Source organism: Callorhinus ursinus, unplaced genomic scaffold, assembly GCF_003265705.2.
Source record: "Callorhinus ursinus isolate GAN/ISIS: 27379988/994484 unplaced genomic scaffold, GSC_fseal_2.0 scaffold17, whole genome shotgun sequence".
Classification (NCBI taxonomy): Eukaryota; Metazoa; Chordata; class Mammalia; order Carnivora; family Otariidae; genus Callorhinus; species Callorhinus ursinus.
This window is the reverse complement of record NW_027397079.1, coordinates 32,866,178-32,883,396: the sequence shown is the minus strand read 5'-3', so window position 1 is coordinate 32,883,396 and position 17,219 is coordinate 32,866,178. Positions and strand designations below refer to the sequence as shown.

Sequence of the window (17,219 nt, the reverse complement as noted above, 5' to 3'; positions counted from 1 at the left end):
GACATTAAACAAGAAATTAAGATGTGTATAAATGAATGATGAGATAGAGAAGTAGAAAGTTCTGTAAGGATCTACCACAGTGGGACCTACCTTAATCTAGTGATTCCAGTAAAGTTTCTTAGAGAAAATTCTAGGTAAACAGAGGTAGAGAATCACCCAGCCTACATAATACACACTGTACCACTTTTACTGTTTCAATCAGGCTTTTACTGACTTTTTTTTTTTTGCCTGTAGATGCTCTCGTTTCTTTCTTGCAAGTCTCTGCAAAATGCCTGGCTTGCTACCTCTCTTTCCATAAGTTATCACATCACATAAGGACACTCTTTTATTAGACTTAGTCTTCTATTCATATATATTGAGAGGGTGGAATATAAATAGATTTCCACCTTCTGATCTCACAATCATGCTCACATGGTCTCTGGAAAGAAGAGAAATAATAATTTTCAAATTATTTTGTATAAGGGAACTGAACCAAACTGCATACATACACAGCAAGATTGAAGGTTTTAAAATTTTAAAATAGCAACTGGTGTGGCATTACTATATATGTTATAGGAAAAGCCCTAAAGAGAAACAATTCAACATGTCAAAGATCTGCAGCTGGATGAGCCTGGGTGTACCAATTCTCTTCTTCATTTGTTTCTGCATTTTCTAAAATTTCTGCAATGAACATGGATTATTTTTACAGCCAGAAAAAATTGTGTCCAAAAAAAGCCACTCTTTCCTAGGAGTTGTCAAGATTCTCTAAAGTAGATCAAAGTGAATCAGAAACCAGGGAAGAAGGACATTTTGTTTCATTTTATTGTAGCAAGTTTCACTCTTATCATGTTTATTAAAGGAAGCAAGAAGGACTATATTTTTCAGTCTTTCGTGAATTCTAAAATATTCTTTTTAAATTTGACTCATAGGAATCTGTGCACAAGGACAAAATTTTTCATTTGTAGCATTCACTGCCTTGCCTTTAGTACCTAGAAGGGTATACAGGAGCCACTCAATAAGTTTCGTTGGATCAATGAATGAGTTTCCATTTCAACTCATCCGAATGATTATGAACTTAGATACAACTAGATCTCTAACAGTTAGGATGACTAGAAAAAGCAAACACATGAAACACATGAAATGTACTATAATGATGTTAAAGGAACACTTATTCATTACCCTCGTGTGCGTGTGTGCACGCACACGCACATGATGTTAACAGCACCAGCACTGACCAACGTGGAGCATTTCCCCGTCTACTTCAGCTCCTTCTTCACCCCACTGCCCTGTCCGGCTCCACAGCAGAATGCCAACCAGGCTCAACGTGACTGGAAGCAAAGACAGCAGCAGGACGGAAGAGGAGGACAAGGTGATGAAGCCAGGTATTTGGCTAACCTGTAAATCATCTAATCAGCACCAGGATCATCCCGAGTCAGCAGCACCTGCCAATAAGCAGTCCATCTGGGGCGAGGCCATGGGAAACAGCAGCCTCCCCTTCCTCACCCCATGCCCTACTTGGCCTTTTTCTCATTTTCCTTTCAGGCTACTATGTTAGAAAAGTCATTGTAGCACAAGAAAATCAATAAAAATTCAATTCCGAATAATAGTTCTTTGCGGCTCAGCAACACCAGGGAGTTATCGGCTCATTCAATGTTCTGGCAGTTAATGCAATGAAATAAAAATAATTTACTCATTCAAACCAAATAAGCCAGTAAAAAATCATAGTCATTTTTTTTTAATAGTCATAGTCATAGTCATTTGTTAAGATTGCAGGAGGATGGTACAATGTCCCATTAGTGTCCAACGACACTGGTATGCAAATCAGCTCTGAATCTCTCCCACCCATATTTTTCGGAAGGAACAACAAACCCCATTTGTCATACATAAAAGGAATTTGTAACTTAGCCAAATACAGATCATTTGTTGGAATAAAAGGACTGGTTCAAATGCAGAACAGATGGAAAATGAAAGTCAAGGCCTGGTGCCCCCATTTGGTTCTGCCTCAATCCTCTAGCCTTTAGGTGGTTATGGCCTGAGAAGTCAGCTACTAACTCCAGTTCCCAGAGGAAGCATATAAAAGGCTTCCCTGTCAGGTCAATTCCTTCCTTTATATACGCTTTCCTTGCTGGCCTGGCTTAAGTTCTCTGCCTTGCTGAGACCTACGCATTCTGCACATTTCTTGACCACTGATCCAAAGTGATGCCAGACTGCTATCTTTCATGTCTTCACTGTGGATCTTTTAGTTCTGATTTTGCCGTGTGTCCTTGAAGGACAACTGGCCCCAAAGCGTAATTCCACATCTATGTCTCTCTTTCCTAAAATCTGTGACTATTGTAGGCTTACCTCCTGCTGAGTAAATCTTGCAGCAATAGTGAAGGAGGGATACCTTTGACTATAGTTGAATTGCACAGGCCTCTCTGCATTCCCCATGGCCCCACCCTGGTGCCAAGCCATGAGCAAGGCATTTGGCTGATCACAGGGGTCCTGTCGTTCAGAGACTCCTCAAGGCTGTTCTTCAGGGGCACAGAATAACTCTGGGACTTTGCTAGATCCCCTGTGCTCTGCCATCCCTCTGCTGTTCAATGGCAGTTATCAATAAATTGTTTTATAACCAGTCCTGTGTGTCACTACCCCTTGCACACTAAGTAGCCTAGTTTGTCAGGCCCCAGTGGTGCTGCATTCAGCAGCAGGAATACATTATGGCGGGGAGAAACAGCCACAGTCTTACAAACTGCTTTGAGCACTAATATAACCTGCTCTCTATTGAGCTATTCCCAAGTCAATACATTCCATTGCGTTTGGCCTTTTTGGTTGACAAGGATGCAAAACTCACTCAGAGTCCATCAAAAATTGAGCATTTATTGAAAATCAGAAGGACAAGAATCTTCATTTTGAGTCTGGGACTGATCGGAAACCAAGAAAGACCATAAACCAGGCTTGAAAGAGAGAGTAGGCGTCACAAACAAGTAGGTCCTAAAGAGACCATAACACGGCCAAGCAAGGGGATGAAGAAATCCAGTGTAATTCTATCTACTGGCTGACTGCATAGTCCTCCTAGCACAGACATGGCCTCTGTCACTTGTGCCCCTCCTAATCAAGTGCCTCTTGTTCTACCGTCTTAATGGCCTCTGCGTATCTCTTGCTTGCACTCATGTCTTCTGTTTCAGGGCCACAACAACCTGCTTCTTTATTGGTGTCTGTCCCTTTCTCTTGCCTCAACGAATGATTCTCTTTCAGGATCAAGTCATCCTCAGAAGAGCAAGAATCTAGAAGTACATAATCATGCGAATCCTTCTTGAGAGGGTCTCTCGTACTGAATTTACTCCTATGCAGCAAACCTAGGCGTACATTCTTGGTCCAATGGACATGATAGTGGGCCGAGGAGGGACACAGCGTGGCCACCTATGCTTATCGACACCACCTCCCTCAACAAAGGAATATGGGCAGGACTCCATACAAAGGAACCATGCCCATAGAAGGATTTCTGAGGTTTGCTTTGACTCCAAGCTCCATGATACAGCACTTTCTGTGTATCATTTATATTGACTTGGCTCATAGAGGACCACTGAAGTTTGACCTAAATAGCAGATCTTCATAAGCTTCACTAGGAAAAAGTTATTAGGTGAAAATATAGAAATCCTCGGCTCCCTTATTTTTAAGGCATTAAATCAAATTAAAATAAAGCTAATAACTCGCGTATTGTATCTTTACATCATGTTCCACTGAATGCTCTTGGGAAAATGTACCCCTAAGCTCCACATCCTATGAGTTTAAGAGTACAATTGCCCTACTTGCTATGCTAATGAGGACACAGAGTCTTAGACGAATGCAGATGGAGACTCCGAACCAAAGTGCTTTTGATGGAGGAAGAAAAAAAAAAAAACTGCAGTCCCAGGAATCATGACTAGACTGAGCTGCCCAGCTCTGAAGGAGTATAAAGAAAGGTCACACTGCTCATCCCCAGTGTCCCTTAAGCCCTACCCCCGCTCCCAGCTGCACTCGCACTCCTACAGCTCAGCATCCTGATGAACACTCGGATGCAAAACAGACTCCATGGTTGAGGAGAGTTTTAAGAACAACAAAGGCATGAAGAATCACTCCTGACTCTCCCGGTGCCCTCACAGCCCTCCACAGAAGATTAGAAGGATGTGAACTGGCAGTGAGGTTCAAAAGAAATGACCTAAAAGTAATCTGAAGCTTTCCAGACCCACCATCTCATTAGAATTCAGTACCAGCTGAGATGGGGGGGATGGGTGGTAGGGAATAGAAAGTGGGGGAAGAGAGTCCAAAAGAAAGAGCCACCCCAGAAGTAAGAAGAATTTTTTTTTTAACCTGCCTTTTTAGCTTTCTGATTCTCTGATTCTTCCCCCACTCCAGGTCTCCCCAAGACCAGGAAGGTCAATCGGGACAGGATGTGGCCAGTGTCTTGAGCATGTCAACACTGGAATATACCACCAAACATCTAGCACCCCTGCCCCCTGCTTGGCCCCATACGGCAACTGAGTGAAAGGAAGAAAACCTGCATTCTGCTTTACTTCAAATCAATCTTGCCAGAACAAGAAGGATCTAAGAGATCACGCCAGCCAGAAGTTGTGCACCTTTTTGGGAGCAAAAGCATTCTGGCTTCAGTGTGGAAAATATATTTTAAGATGTTAAGAATGAAAGCAGGGAGGAGATCATCACAGTAAAGGAATAACAACTGTTAGTACCAATGGAGAGAAGTGGGCAAATTCAGGGTTGTTCTGGAGATAAAGCTGCTACTGGGTGGGACATGGCTGGAAGAAACAGAGGAGTCAAGGATGATGCCTCGGTCTTATCAGGAGCACCTGAGGGGCCACTACTGAAGCAGGAAAGATTGGAGAATAAACACAGATTTGCAGCAGTGCTGACGAAGTGAAAACCAAGAGAATTCTCTTTGGCATGTATTACATTAAAGATGCCTCCTAGATATACGAGGTGGGCAGTGAGCAAAGAAGTCAGGAGATGAGGTGTAAGGTCAGGGCTGAGAGTCATCTGCAGTCAAGACAGGACCTGAAGCCGTGGAAGGAAAGATTTCACCTGGGGAGAGTCTGGGGCTTGAGGAGAGAAGAGGTTTCAAGAGGGAGGCCTAGAGCACCCCAATACTTAGAAGTGGGAAGAGAAGGAGAAACCTGCACAGCAAACAGAGTTGTGGGTACTGAGAAGGAGAAGACAAGACAGCAAAAGTCATAAAAAGCAAGCTTGGGTCCCATCCCCCAGGGATTCAGATATTGTGGGTCTCCAGCGAGGTCCAGTCACCTTAATCTCGAAGCATCTCTAGTGTGACTCTCACATGCAGCAGGTTTGGAGAACTCTACACAGGAGCACAAAGCTAGTTGGTTGAAACCAGAATGCAAAGCCAGCTCTTCTGACCTCTCCTTCACACTTTCTGCTGCTCCTGGTCCTTCTCCATGTGCTTTGAGAATATGAACCCTTCTAATCTTCATGCTTATATTAAATCACCATACATTCCTCAAATGGTTAACTGTAGTCATTGTTCTAGCTTTTCTCTGTGGTCAAATTTTTGGAAAAGACTGTTCATACCACCTCTGCTTTCTCATCTCTTATGGATTCCTAGATCCACTATGATCTCCTAACAACTCCTCTCAGTACACTGCTTTGCCCAGATCCACTGAGCCTTGAGGTGATCACATCTCACTGACTCTTCTCACTTCTTACCTTCATCTTTGGATCACATGGACATTAATGACCACTGATTCCTTCATACACGTCTGCACCCCCTCTTAGGTCTCCCAGGGCCTCTTCAACCTTTCTTCCCCCAACCCCAGTCTCCTTCGTGGCTCTTTCTCCATTCACCCCTTAACCATTTACAGCATTTCACTCCTGGTCTGCTGTTCTGGTCTTGTTCCCCTTAAATCTCTCTGGCTCTGGGGAAACGGAGGGCAGGAGATTTAGAAAACAAGGTCACATCACTACCCTGCTTAAGATACTTCAAAGGTACCTGGCCACATCCTGGATGAGTCTAAACTCAACAGAATTCAAACACCCTCCATAATGTGACCCTATCTACTTCTAGCTGCATCTCTTAGTTTTCCCAAGTAGTACATACTGTTCCACCTGTGTTTTTGCCCTGTTCTTTAAATTGTTAACCCTCCTCCTTTCTCAGGAAGTAGCTCAGACAGTAACTCAGGAAGTGTATCTAAGATCTTGAGAAGCAGCAAATTGCCCCTCCCAAAACACACTGAGCTTACGACGAACATGCCTCATTGAAAATACTTATTTTGAACACAGCCCTTCCCTAGACTGTAAACTCTTCACAGGAAGGGATGGAATTTGATTTATGGCTGCGCTATCTAGAACATGGTAGAGAATCATTCATGGATGGCTAACACTTCTACATCTAAGTTAGCATTCCTTTGCTACTTATCAAATTTCTAGAATGTCCTTATTCTGGAGGAGGGATGCAAGACTAATTTAATACTATCCCAAAGCTCAGAGTCCTCAAAGATTAATAAAGCTTTATTTTTGTTTTGCTTAACAGCTGTTTGCATTATCCATCAGCAGAGTTCCTTAGTAGAGAAAACGAGGGATGACATAAAATCCGTGTCCTCCTCCCTACTACATGGCAGTGTTTACAGAAATGGCAATTTTCTAGGAAGTTTAAGGTTTATTTTTACCACAAGAAGAGCAGCCTGGTAGTGCTGAAAAGGTGGTGGCCATATTTTTGCAAATTCTTCTCGGTCAAATAATGGTCAGCAAAAAGTAGCACCAAGGAATAGTATTTGGGGAATATTTTTTCAACATCCACAGTAGGTCATGTCATGAAGTAACGTGCCGCTAACTAATAATTCCCATCTTTCAGGTGGGTGTGCTCAACTGTGCACAAGTAAACCCAAAGTAGCACCATTTTATTTTTATTTATTTTTTATTGTTATGTTAATCACCATACATTACATCATTAGTTTTTGATGTAGTGTTCCATGATTCATTGTTTGTGCATAACACCCAGTGCTCCCCGCAGAACGTGCCCTCTTTAATACCCATCACCAGGCTGACCCATCCCCCTCCCCCCCTCCCCTCTAGAACCCTCAGTTTGTTTTTCAGAGTCCATCGTCTCTCATGGTTCATCTCCCCCTCCGACTTACTCCCCTTCATTCTTCCCCTCCTGCTATCTTCTTCTTTTTCTTTTTTCTTAACATATAATGTATTATTTGTTTCAGAGGTACAGATCTGTGATTCAACAGTCTTGCACAATTCACAGCGCTCACCATAGCACATACCCTCCCCAATGTCTATCACCCAGCCACCCCATCCCTCCCACCCCCCACCACTCCAGCAACCCTCAGTTTGTTTCCTGAGATTAAGAATTCCTCATATCAGTGAGGTCATATGATACATGTCTTTCTCTGATTGACGTATTTCACTCAGCATAACACCCTCCAGTTCCATCCAGGTCGTTGCAAATGGCAAGATCTCATTCCTTTTGATGGCTGCATAATATTCCATTGTGTATATATACCACATCTTCTTTATCCATTCATCTGTCGATGGACATCTTGGCTCTTTCCACAGTTTGGCTATTGTGGACATTGCTGCTATAAATATTGGGGTGCACATACCCCTTCGGATCCCTACGTTTGTATCTTTGTGGTAAATACCCAGTAGTGCAATAGTAGCACCATTTTAATCAATTCTATCCAAACCATTCTACTCTGTTCACAGAATCATGTCTTATTGTTCAGTATTTCTCACACTTTCTACCTAAGTGTCCCTATGGGTGGGCAGAGGAGAACAGATTCATCTCTGCACTGCATTGACGGGTAGGGCCTAAAAAGACAGGACATGCATGAAATGGCCTTAAAGTTTCAAGTTGCATCTTCACACAATTTAAGAAAATTTTGCTTTCTACTCCTTGAATCCATGTTTATATTCGACTGACCTAAAAGGGGAGTATGCCTGATGGTACAGAGAGAGGCAGCATGTCTACTCTGAGGTTTCTTGTCTCCCCAGAACATCCCTGCAGTGTTACATGCAGGGCTGGCATTTTGAGAGACGTGTGAAGTTAAAAATGACCTCTTATGTAAAATGTTCCTCAATTTAGGTTTGGTCCAATGTTTTCCTATGGTTAAATATAGATTAAACATTTTCGGAAGAAACAGCACTAAGTGATTCAGTCTGCTCTGTCCATCACATCGGGAGACATACACTGCCGATGGGTCCCATTGTTGGTGACGTCAACATCCATCACTTGATAAAGATGGTAGCTGGCAGGATTTTTCACTGAAAAGCTATGCATTTCCCCTTGGTAATTCTTAAGTATCTTGTGGAGAGATACTTTGAGATTATATCAGTATCCTGTTACTCCTGAAACATTTATCCTCTAATTTAAGCATCCAGGATACCTGTCTGAATCAATGAATATTATGATGGTGCTAAATAATGATTTTCATTTATCCACTTACTCTAAGGGAAGGGCTCTCCCTTTGCACCCATTTATTTATATGTTTATTCAGTCATTATTTCAAAATACCAGTACGGATTTTTGGGTTATGTACTGAGTTATCACCCATCGTTACCAATTATTTTGATATTCAAACTGTCCCAAATTTGGCCAGGGGAAGTCCTTTCTAGTTGGCTGATGTCTCCTCTTTACATGTTCAAAATGAGGGACATTATACAAAATAACTGAGATTTACACTTCACTCAATGTCATGCATGACAAAGGAAGACTGAGGAATTATCTGGATTAAAGAAAGCTAAAGTGACCTTTCAACTGAATATAACCCATGATGATTTTTGTTATGGTTAGAAAAGGATGTTACTGAGCAATTGATGAACTATGAATAAGGTCTCAGGATTAGATGCCAGTACTGTATCCATGTTAATTTCTTCATAATTTATTATCTATAATTATTCTTCATAATTATACTACTAGTTATATCAGAAAATACCTTTGTTCTTTAAAAACATATATGATGAAGTATTTAAGGGAAAGGGGGCATCATGTCTGCTGCTGTTTAACCTGAAACATGTCAGAAAATAAACCATAATAGTCTATACAGAAAAACATATATAAACATAGAAGGAGAGCTAATGCCAATGCAAATGTGGTAAGATGTTAACATTTCAAGAGTCTCAGTAAAAGACTTAGGGGGATTCTTTGTACTACACTGTAACTTTTCTGAAGTCTGAAATTACGTCAAAATAGAGGAAAAAAAATTAAAAACCTCTATTAGCGTATATTCTACCTACTCACCTAGCGCAGTAATTCCTTCTAGAGAATCCCCACCAGACATGTGCCCCTTGGCGGCCTATGCACAGTTTACAGGAGAACATGGCCAAAAGAAGAACGCTTTGTCACTGAACATTTCTAGTTGCCAACTTGACCCCAAATATGCATTTAAAAACTAAGATCCTATGATGCTACCTCTGGCTTTGGAGTAAAACAGAATAATCCTGTTCCCAATTCTGCATGGAATCAGAATGAATGAGTCCCTGATCTTTCTAGGCCTATTATTCCCTTTTTATATAAACATTATGTATATGAAGTGATTTCCCAAACCATCACATTACTGCCACTCACAGCCGGCTTCATGGGCATGGGGCCAGCAGGTGGTCCGGGGCCCCCTGCTTGACTGAAGGCTCCCATGTGGATGGCTTCAAATTCTTAATTTTTGTACAAGGGGCCCCACACTGTCATTTTGCACTCAGTCCCACAGATTACGTACCCTAGTCCTGCTGCCACAAGCCTATGTGGCACTTTTGTGTAAATTAGACACACGTGAACACACAGCTTGAGAAAAATCACCTCTGTGCTGAGAAAAACCAGCCCCTGCCTTCAGGTGATTGCAACCATGGTCCAGGTACACATCCTGGTTGGTGGGGTGCAGGCTGCATTTCAACCCCCATTCCCTTCCCTCGCTAGATGCTCCCATACAGTGTCCAGCTTGGTCTGGAGGCCCTGACTTTCATATCTTCGATAATATTCATATACAGTTGACCCTTGGACAACAGGTTTGAACTGCGCAGGTCCACTTATGTGTGGATTTTTTCTATACATACAGTACTATAAATGTAATTTCTCTTCCTTATGGTTTTCTTAATAACATTTCTCTTTCCCTAGCTTGCTTTAACTGTAAGAATACAGTGTATAATACATATAACATACAAAATATTTGTTAGTCGATTTTGTTATCTGTAAGGCTTCCAGTCAACAGGCTATTAGCACCTAAGTTACTGGGAGTCAAAAGTTCTAAGGTGGGTTTTCTTACTGCATGGAGGGGGGTCAGCGACCCTAATTCCCATGGTGTTGAAGGGTGAACTGTAAATTACTTTCAGTCTAAAAGGAAGGATCAGCCTTTGGCAGAGTAAAATAATATTTTCTCCTTATTTTGGCCACATTCTTCCATAAAGAGGGGAAGGAGGGTTTCCAACTTTTGTGCAATTTCTACCAAGTACTGAGAGGTCTTAACAATTTTTTTCCATGACCTCTGAGTGAATTCCATGTGCTGAAAAGAGAGAAATGGACACTGTGTGCAGAGCTGGTGGCCTTGGCCTCCTTCAGAGCCACACACCGCATATCACAGAGTTGTATGGTTGTAATGATTCACCTACTCCCAAATCCCTTTTGACCCTTTCTTTACAGCAGTAAAGATCATTAGGAGTATGCACAAGGCAGGGAGGACAGATATGATCCTTATAATAACATCCTGCTGAGCTATGGCTTCTCTAAGAAGCCAGATGCCCCGTTAGTACAAGGACACAATCGTGACAAACTACTAACAGATGTCCTTTTCATAGAATCAGATCTGGCATTGATGAGGCCGCCTTTTCAAACCAAAACAAACATTCCTAATACCAGGAATGTTATCTGTCAGTCTCCGTAGTAGGCTCACAAGTCAAGACAGTGATATAGTTGAATCTTAAAGCAGGTTCCATTCTAAGAAGGGAAATAAATCACCAAATAACTTCAAAATAACTATGATACTGAGCAAATTATAATAAGTACCATGGGACAAGTACTAAATAAATTGCTATGAGAACTAGAAGTGGATATTTAGATCTTATCAGTTTTGAAGCTGGAGATGCTATGGGGCCCAGGGAGGCGTGGGGTTGGGGGGGGGTGGGTATCTTTGTCAATGGCTCAGCTGGCTTGTCAGGTGCTGAGGTCAATTAGCATTAAGGGATTGGTTAACTAGGTTTCATAAAGGAGGCAGCATACAAGATGTGCCTTGGATGTGGGAATTAGGTGGAAAGAGGTAGGAGTGCAAAGTGGGGCTGAAAACACGCTCCAGGGAGGAGAAAGAATATGAGCACATCACAGAGGGGAAAAGTGGGTCTCATGTCCAGAATCTGAGCTGTGCTAACTTAGTGGGAGCTCAGCACACTTGCATGACTTGTGGTGGGAGATAAGGCTAGAAATGTAGGTTAAGGCTGCATCTGAGTATCAGACAGATGTGCTTTTATTTATTCCTATATCTAATGTGCTGTCAGGAAGGGGTTCATTGACAGTTTTGAGCAGGTGAAATTATCAGCGCCATGGAGCTGATATCCATAATGGAGGTTTAACTGGCGGTCTCTATTCTATAGTTTCCAAAAAGAAACTACCACCCCAAAAAAAGAAACAAAAATAATACTGTTTTTACTGTGTGCCTATAAAATTAGGTAGAGAGTTCCCCAGCTTTTAAATGAGGTTTTCCTTTAAACTCTCCACTCATTCTTGGCACAACGGCACAGATATTTTAGAAGCAGCCTATTTAAATTGTATTCAGGATATTTTATAGATCTTTTTTTTTTTTTTTTTTTTAAATCAACAAAACAGTGGTTTCCTGCTTTCCGGGGGGGCAGCTTGCTAGGTGACTCTAACAGACACCAGCTTCCCCTCTTTCCAGCCCCAGCTCTTCTAGTCGAGAAAAGGCCCACGTCTCAAGCATCAGTTGACCAACGAAGGGTTAATGATACTGGCAGAACATTTTGTAAGCCCATGAAGAAGAGGGAGAAAAGCGGGCAAGAAAAGCAATAGCTAAGCAGCCAAATGTTCACACATGAAAGTAAACAACTAGGAATAATTGAATATTCCTAGTTTTGACAATGGTCCAGCAGCATAAGTAACAGATACCACAGCGGCCCGGCTACCTCCAGCTGGATTGAATCAGACAGACGAGAGAAGGCTCGTGGGAGTCCCTCCCTGGAGATGGGCTTCTGCCAACCTGGTGGGGGTGGCGTGGGGGGTGGCTTTATTTATTTATTTTTACCTTTAGAAGATCACTTTTGAAACGGGGCCTCAGCTATTTCCTGCCCCAGGCATTTGGAAGGCGGCCAATATCTCCCTGACACAGTGTGGAATTATTAAGGAAAATACAAGTTTAAGATGACAGGCACTTTGGCTACTAAAACAAAGCCCGTGCTGTTTTCTCGAGGCAAAGGCAGCAATGTGTTGTGGCTTCATATATGCGTGTGTGTGTATACACACACATATATGCATGTGTGTATATATAATACATACAACTTACATGCATTGACATATATTCAATAAATGCAATAACTTTACCACGAGGAAGAATTTACCCAGATACAGAATGGAGAGGCAATCACCGCTTTCCTTAAGGAAACACTTTCCTTAAGGAAACACTTAAATGCACGTGAACTTTTCTTTCTATGGTGGTTCTCAAATTCCATCTGATAGAAAGGAATCAACATGGAATAGTAGCAAGAGCACGGAGGAGGGGTGAATGGGTGTGATATCTGGCTCCACGATATCTGCCATCTGCTGGGTGGACCTTCGGTCAAGCCAACCTAACTTTTCTGAACATCACTTATAAAGGTATTAAAGGATGCAGTTGGACAAATGGGTTAAATCAACATTTCCCAAATAGTGCTTCATAAATTTTTTTTTTTTTTTTTTTAGGGTCTTGCTACTCAATTTATGGCCCACGGACTGACTGGCAGCATCATCTAGGAACACTTACAAATAATAGAATCTCAGACCTCAGACCGGACTTACTGAATCATTTTAATTGAATCATCTGTATTTTAATAAGATCCCTGTTGATTTTCATGCATGTCAAAGTTTGAGAAGCACTATCTCTGGGCAGGATGTCCCAAGGTTACCTGATCACAGAATTGTCTGAATAACTTCATACAAACACAGCTTCCTTGGTGCCTCCTCCAGAATCTGATCCAACAGGCCTGGGGTGGAAGCTAAGAATCTACACATTTAACTGATAACCCATGTGGGTCCATGTCAATAAAAATATGAGTTAAATAAATAAAATAATTGTATTTATCCTGTTTTCCTTTAAAATCAAATGATGTCTAAGTGATATCATGCCAGTGAGCTTTCTGATATTCTTGCAGAGATTACCTAATGTGATCACATCAAGGCACTCCAGTCAATACACCCCTTGGCTGAATGCCCCAATTGCCATGAAGGTTTTGCTTGTTGCAGTTTCAAAATTGTTAAATTCTGAATGCATCATCGGTTACATGTAGGAAGCATACAGAGCTCTGATGTTGAACTACAATAATTTAATGAATAATATAAAATGATTTATTAATTTTGCAAAGTCCCCTCAAGACAATTGTCATCAGATTCATAAGCTACATTCATCTATCAAAATATTTAGCACATTAAGATATCTTTAGTACTTCAAAAACCAATCTTAAAAAGAAGAAACACAGTGACAATTATATCCAATTTGGCTTTTCATTTACTGGGAATAAAGACTATTCTCATGTGCAATGTGTTATTTGCTGGGAAGTACTTGCAAATAGCAGCCAGAAATCTCTTTCAACAAAACATGAAAGTTATTAAAAAGAGAGAGAGAGAGAGAGAGTGCCTTTTTCCCCCCTACAAGCAAATGAAAAGAATTTCAAGCAAGGTCCTAAAGGCAAGTTTTTCCCCTCCACTTCTGATGCCATTAAACATAGTTAAATTTCAATTTACATTTTAATGTACACTGGTCCCCAAGTCAAACGCAATATTTAATGACAAATCATGTTTTGACTTACATAAATAATTTTAAATAAATTAAAGGATGTGTCACTTGATACATAGGAAAAAATTTTAAAAATATGTTAAATACAGGAGATCGCATAATACAGGTTTTATTGATAATTTTTTAATTTAAAAATCACATGCTTATCATATTCACATGTGCATATCATATACAAGAATGACAAAATGATTTTTTTAATACTCGAAGAGAATGATGAGATTATTACCACAAAAGTATCAGACAACTCTAAAAAGGCAGGAAATGATAGAACAGGGTTTTCCATTTGTAACGTTCTTTGATCCTATCATGCTTGGGAGAGTTGGATCATAGGGCTGCCCTAAAATGGATTTTTAGAGTCCATATAGCCATAATCTGCAGAAAATTTGCTAAGGCACTACAATTTTAGTTCAGTACAATTAGTTTTAGTCAGTAGTAAGACACCTACTGAGGAGTGATGCTGGTTCTTTGGAGGCTCAAGTATGTCATAAAACAACAGCTAATAACTGATAAGGGCTAACTCTCTGTGCCAGGTAGAGATTTAAACACTTTCTAGTTATCAATACCTGTAACTCTTGAAGTAGGCACCCTTTTATCATTAGAACCATTAAGACACAGAGAGATGAATAACTTGTCCACCATCACAAAACCAACTAGTGGAACCAGAAACCGAGAGGAAGGCAGTCCTTGGCTTCCTAACCACCACAGTACACATGGTGACCCTGAAAATTGTAGGCGCAAAGGCTTACTTCAGAGGAGTGAGGCTGATATTCAGAATAGCCAAGTGCCTGGAAGGATATGGTGTACATGATCAAAGGTTATGGGACATGAACAAAGGAGAACTGGAGCTATTCTTTGCCAAACTTTGTAAGCGAGGGGAAAACCCCTGGAGCTTTCTAGCAAGCAAGTGACAATCAGAAATGAAGCAAGCAAGTGTGGAGGTGAGAGAGCCTGGAGGTGACACATCAGTGAGATGCTATTTCTAGTAAATCCTAGAATAGGTCATGTGGGCCTCAGAGATGTGGAGGAAGGGGAGGATCAGGAAAAGTCAACGTGGAGAAGCCACACATGGAGGGAGGCCATGTTGAAATCCCCTGTGCTGTCTGGCCTCTCTTTTTCTTTCTTCTTCTTTTTTTTGTAAAGATTTATTTATTTTGAGAGAGTGAGAATGAGAGAGAGAGAGAGAGAGTACATGAGAGGGGGGAAGGTTAGAGGGAGAAGCAGGCTCCTTGCTGAGCAGGGAGCCCGATGCGGGACTCGATCCCAGGACCCCAGGATCATGACCTGAGCCGAAGGCAGTCGCTTAACCGACTGAGCCACCCAGGCGCCCTGGCCTCTCTTTCTCTCAGAGAGAGAAAGAGAGAGAGAGAGAGCCTGGAAGATAATCCGCTTCCCCCTGACCAGGACCAAATACCAAGACTAGCCTAGCCGAAGCCATGTGGGGATCACAGATCTGGTGGTGTTAAGGAAGGAAAAGTAAAAATTGAACATATTATTCCCCTCTCTCAGCTGACCGCCAGTTTCGAGTCATAAAATATTTGTTGGCTAAAATTAACTAAATAACTATAGGAAAATGGTTTCCCATGGCTCTTCCATCAAGAGCACAGCTGACACAATGACCTCTTCTCCTTGGCCTAGTAGGGCTCAGTCAACATCCAGGAGAGGGCCTCCCAAACTGCCAGTATAGTGAAGGTGAAATGCATATTTTGAGAAGATTTCATTTCCCAAGAAACATAAATGTCTCTGCAAATAGCAATTCATTCCTATTCTCAATCCCTAAACCATCGACATCTGCTATGAATTCCTTGAGTCCTCAAATAAATCCCCCTTGTCCCGTATTCTTTATGGCACTCTCAAAAGGCAGCATTTGAATAAAACAACAATAACGAAGTCTGCCCTCCTTCTCTCAATTTCTTTCCGGAGGAGCTTTTACACTCCTGGGCTCACAAAGGAGGTTTTATGGGGACCCGTCAGGGTGGGAGAATGGGAGTAGGGGAATGAAGACATTTTAAGGGAGGAGAAAGGAAGTTTCTGTACTTCTAAATATGTTTGAGATGATAAAAACACTGATGCTGAAATACGATGAAGAAATCTTGGACTCTCCTGAAAAGCAATTTTCTTCTTCTTTCCCCCTCCCAGTGTCTTTTTTTTTTTTTTTCTTTTCCTTTTTTGGAGTTCTCCGTGGGTCAAACACATGCAGTTTTAAAACCCATTTCCATGTTTTAAGATTCAGAAGCAAGAGGTTTAATAGTAGGCTACAAAAATCCCTTAATCTTTAATGTCTTATTTTTGCAGATTTGCTGGAAAGAGCAGTAAACAGTCACTGCTCACCTTTTCTCCATCAATGCCCCTTGAACTTCGTCACTGACAACGAACAGCAGAACCCATTCACCTGGGTTTCTTTCTCTCAGGAACTGATTTTCCTGGCATTGTCAAGACACCTGCACTCTGACAGTCTAGGCAGAATCGCTTATCGTAACTGATTGGCTTATTGTACGCCAGAGGAAATTATCAAACATTTAAGATACAACTTTAAAACAGGAAATTTAGCAGAGATAGAGATCGTTGTGATAGTTTCTTGACATCCGCTAATCTCGAGTCTACAGAAGCACCCGGCACAGCCCAAGCCCCTCTTCGGCTGCACTGAACTCTGGCCCGCATTCCTACCAGACGAGACCATCACCCCTCATGTACTCACAAGCTATGCGCACGGAGGCCTTCCTGCTTTTGGAGGTCCCCAGGTGGCTCCAGGCCACACACTGGCACCAGTAGTCCTCTGGCCCGTGGAAATCCTCTACCTGCTGTCTGGTGACGTTGATAAACACCTCCCGGACCTTCAAGCCTGATGGGGAGACAGAGCAGATCCACTGAGGCCGCTGTATTTTTCAAACAGAAAGTTAAGGTTAGCCAAACCTTTTCTTGTTAATTAAACAATTCTGTTTTTAATCAAGGCAAGGTTTTAATTACTCTGACAATAATATATTGCTGCTAATTAAATTCCAACAGCTGAGTAGGCTGGAAAACATGAGTGTTAAGTATTACCCACCAATGTGGCTCCAATACAATATAATTTTCACAGGACCTTGATTGGTGCTCTTTCTTGGTCTTTCTTGGGGTAAAACCTACTATGAGGAATGTAGTATCACAATTAACTTCTGGGATTCTAGAAGGTAAAGAGGCCTCAACACACGGACCCCAGAGACGTAGTTCCAGGTGGTTTTAAATGGCCCTCCCCCTGGATATGGCAGTGGGCAAGGGTCTAGCAGT

At 41.7% G+C, this 17,219-nt stretch overlaps 1 protein-coding gene across 9 annotated transcripts in view; it reads right to left on the bottom strand.

The window, feature by feature from the left end:
* UNC5D (unc-5 netrin receptor D) overlaps positions 1 to 17,219 on the bottom strand; it is a 530,004-nt gene that overhangs the window by 183,890 nt on the left and 328,895 nt on the right. For 8 of the 9 annotated variants that reach the window (XM_025886174.2, XM_073902454.1, XM_073902453.1 and 5 more), the window contains exon 3: positions 16,651 to 16,794. In XM_025886174.2, the coding sequence (XP_025741959.1) occupies positions 16,651 to 16,794 (144 nt within the window). Of the gene's footprint in view, positions 1 to 16,650; positions 16,829 to 16,998; positions 17,055 to 17,219 lie in introns of those variants that run through there. The other variant, XM_073902461.1, reaches the window with a different exon arrangement.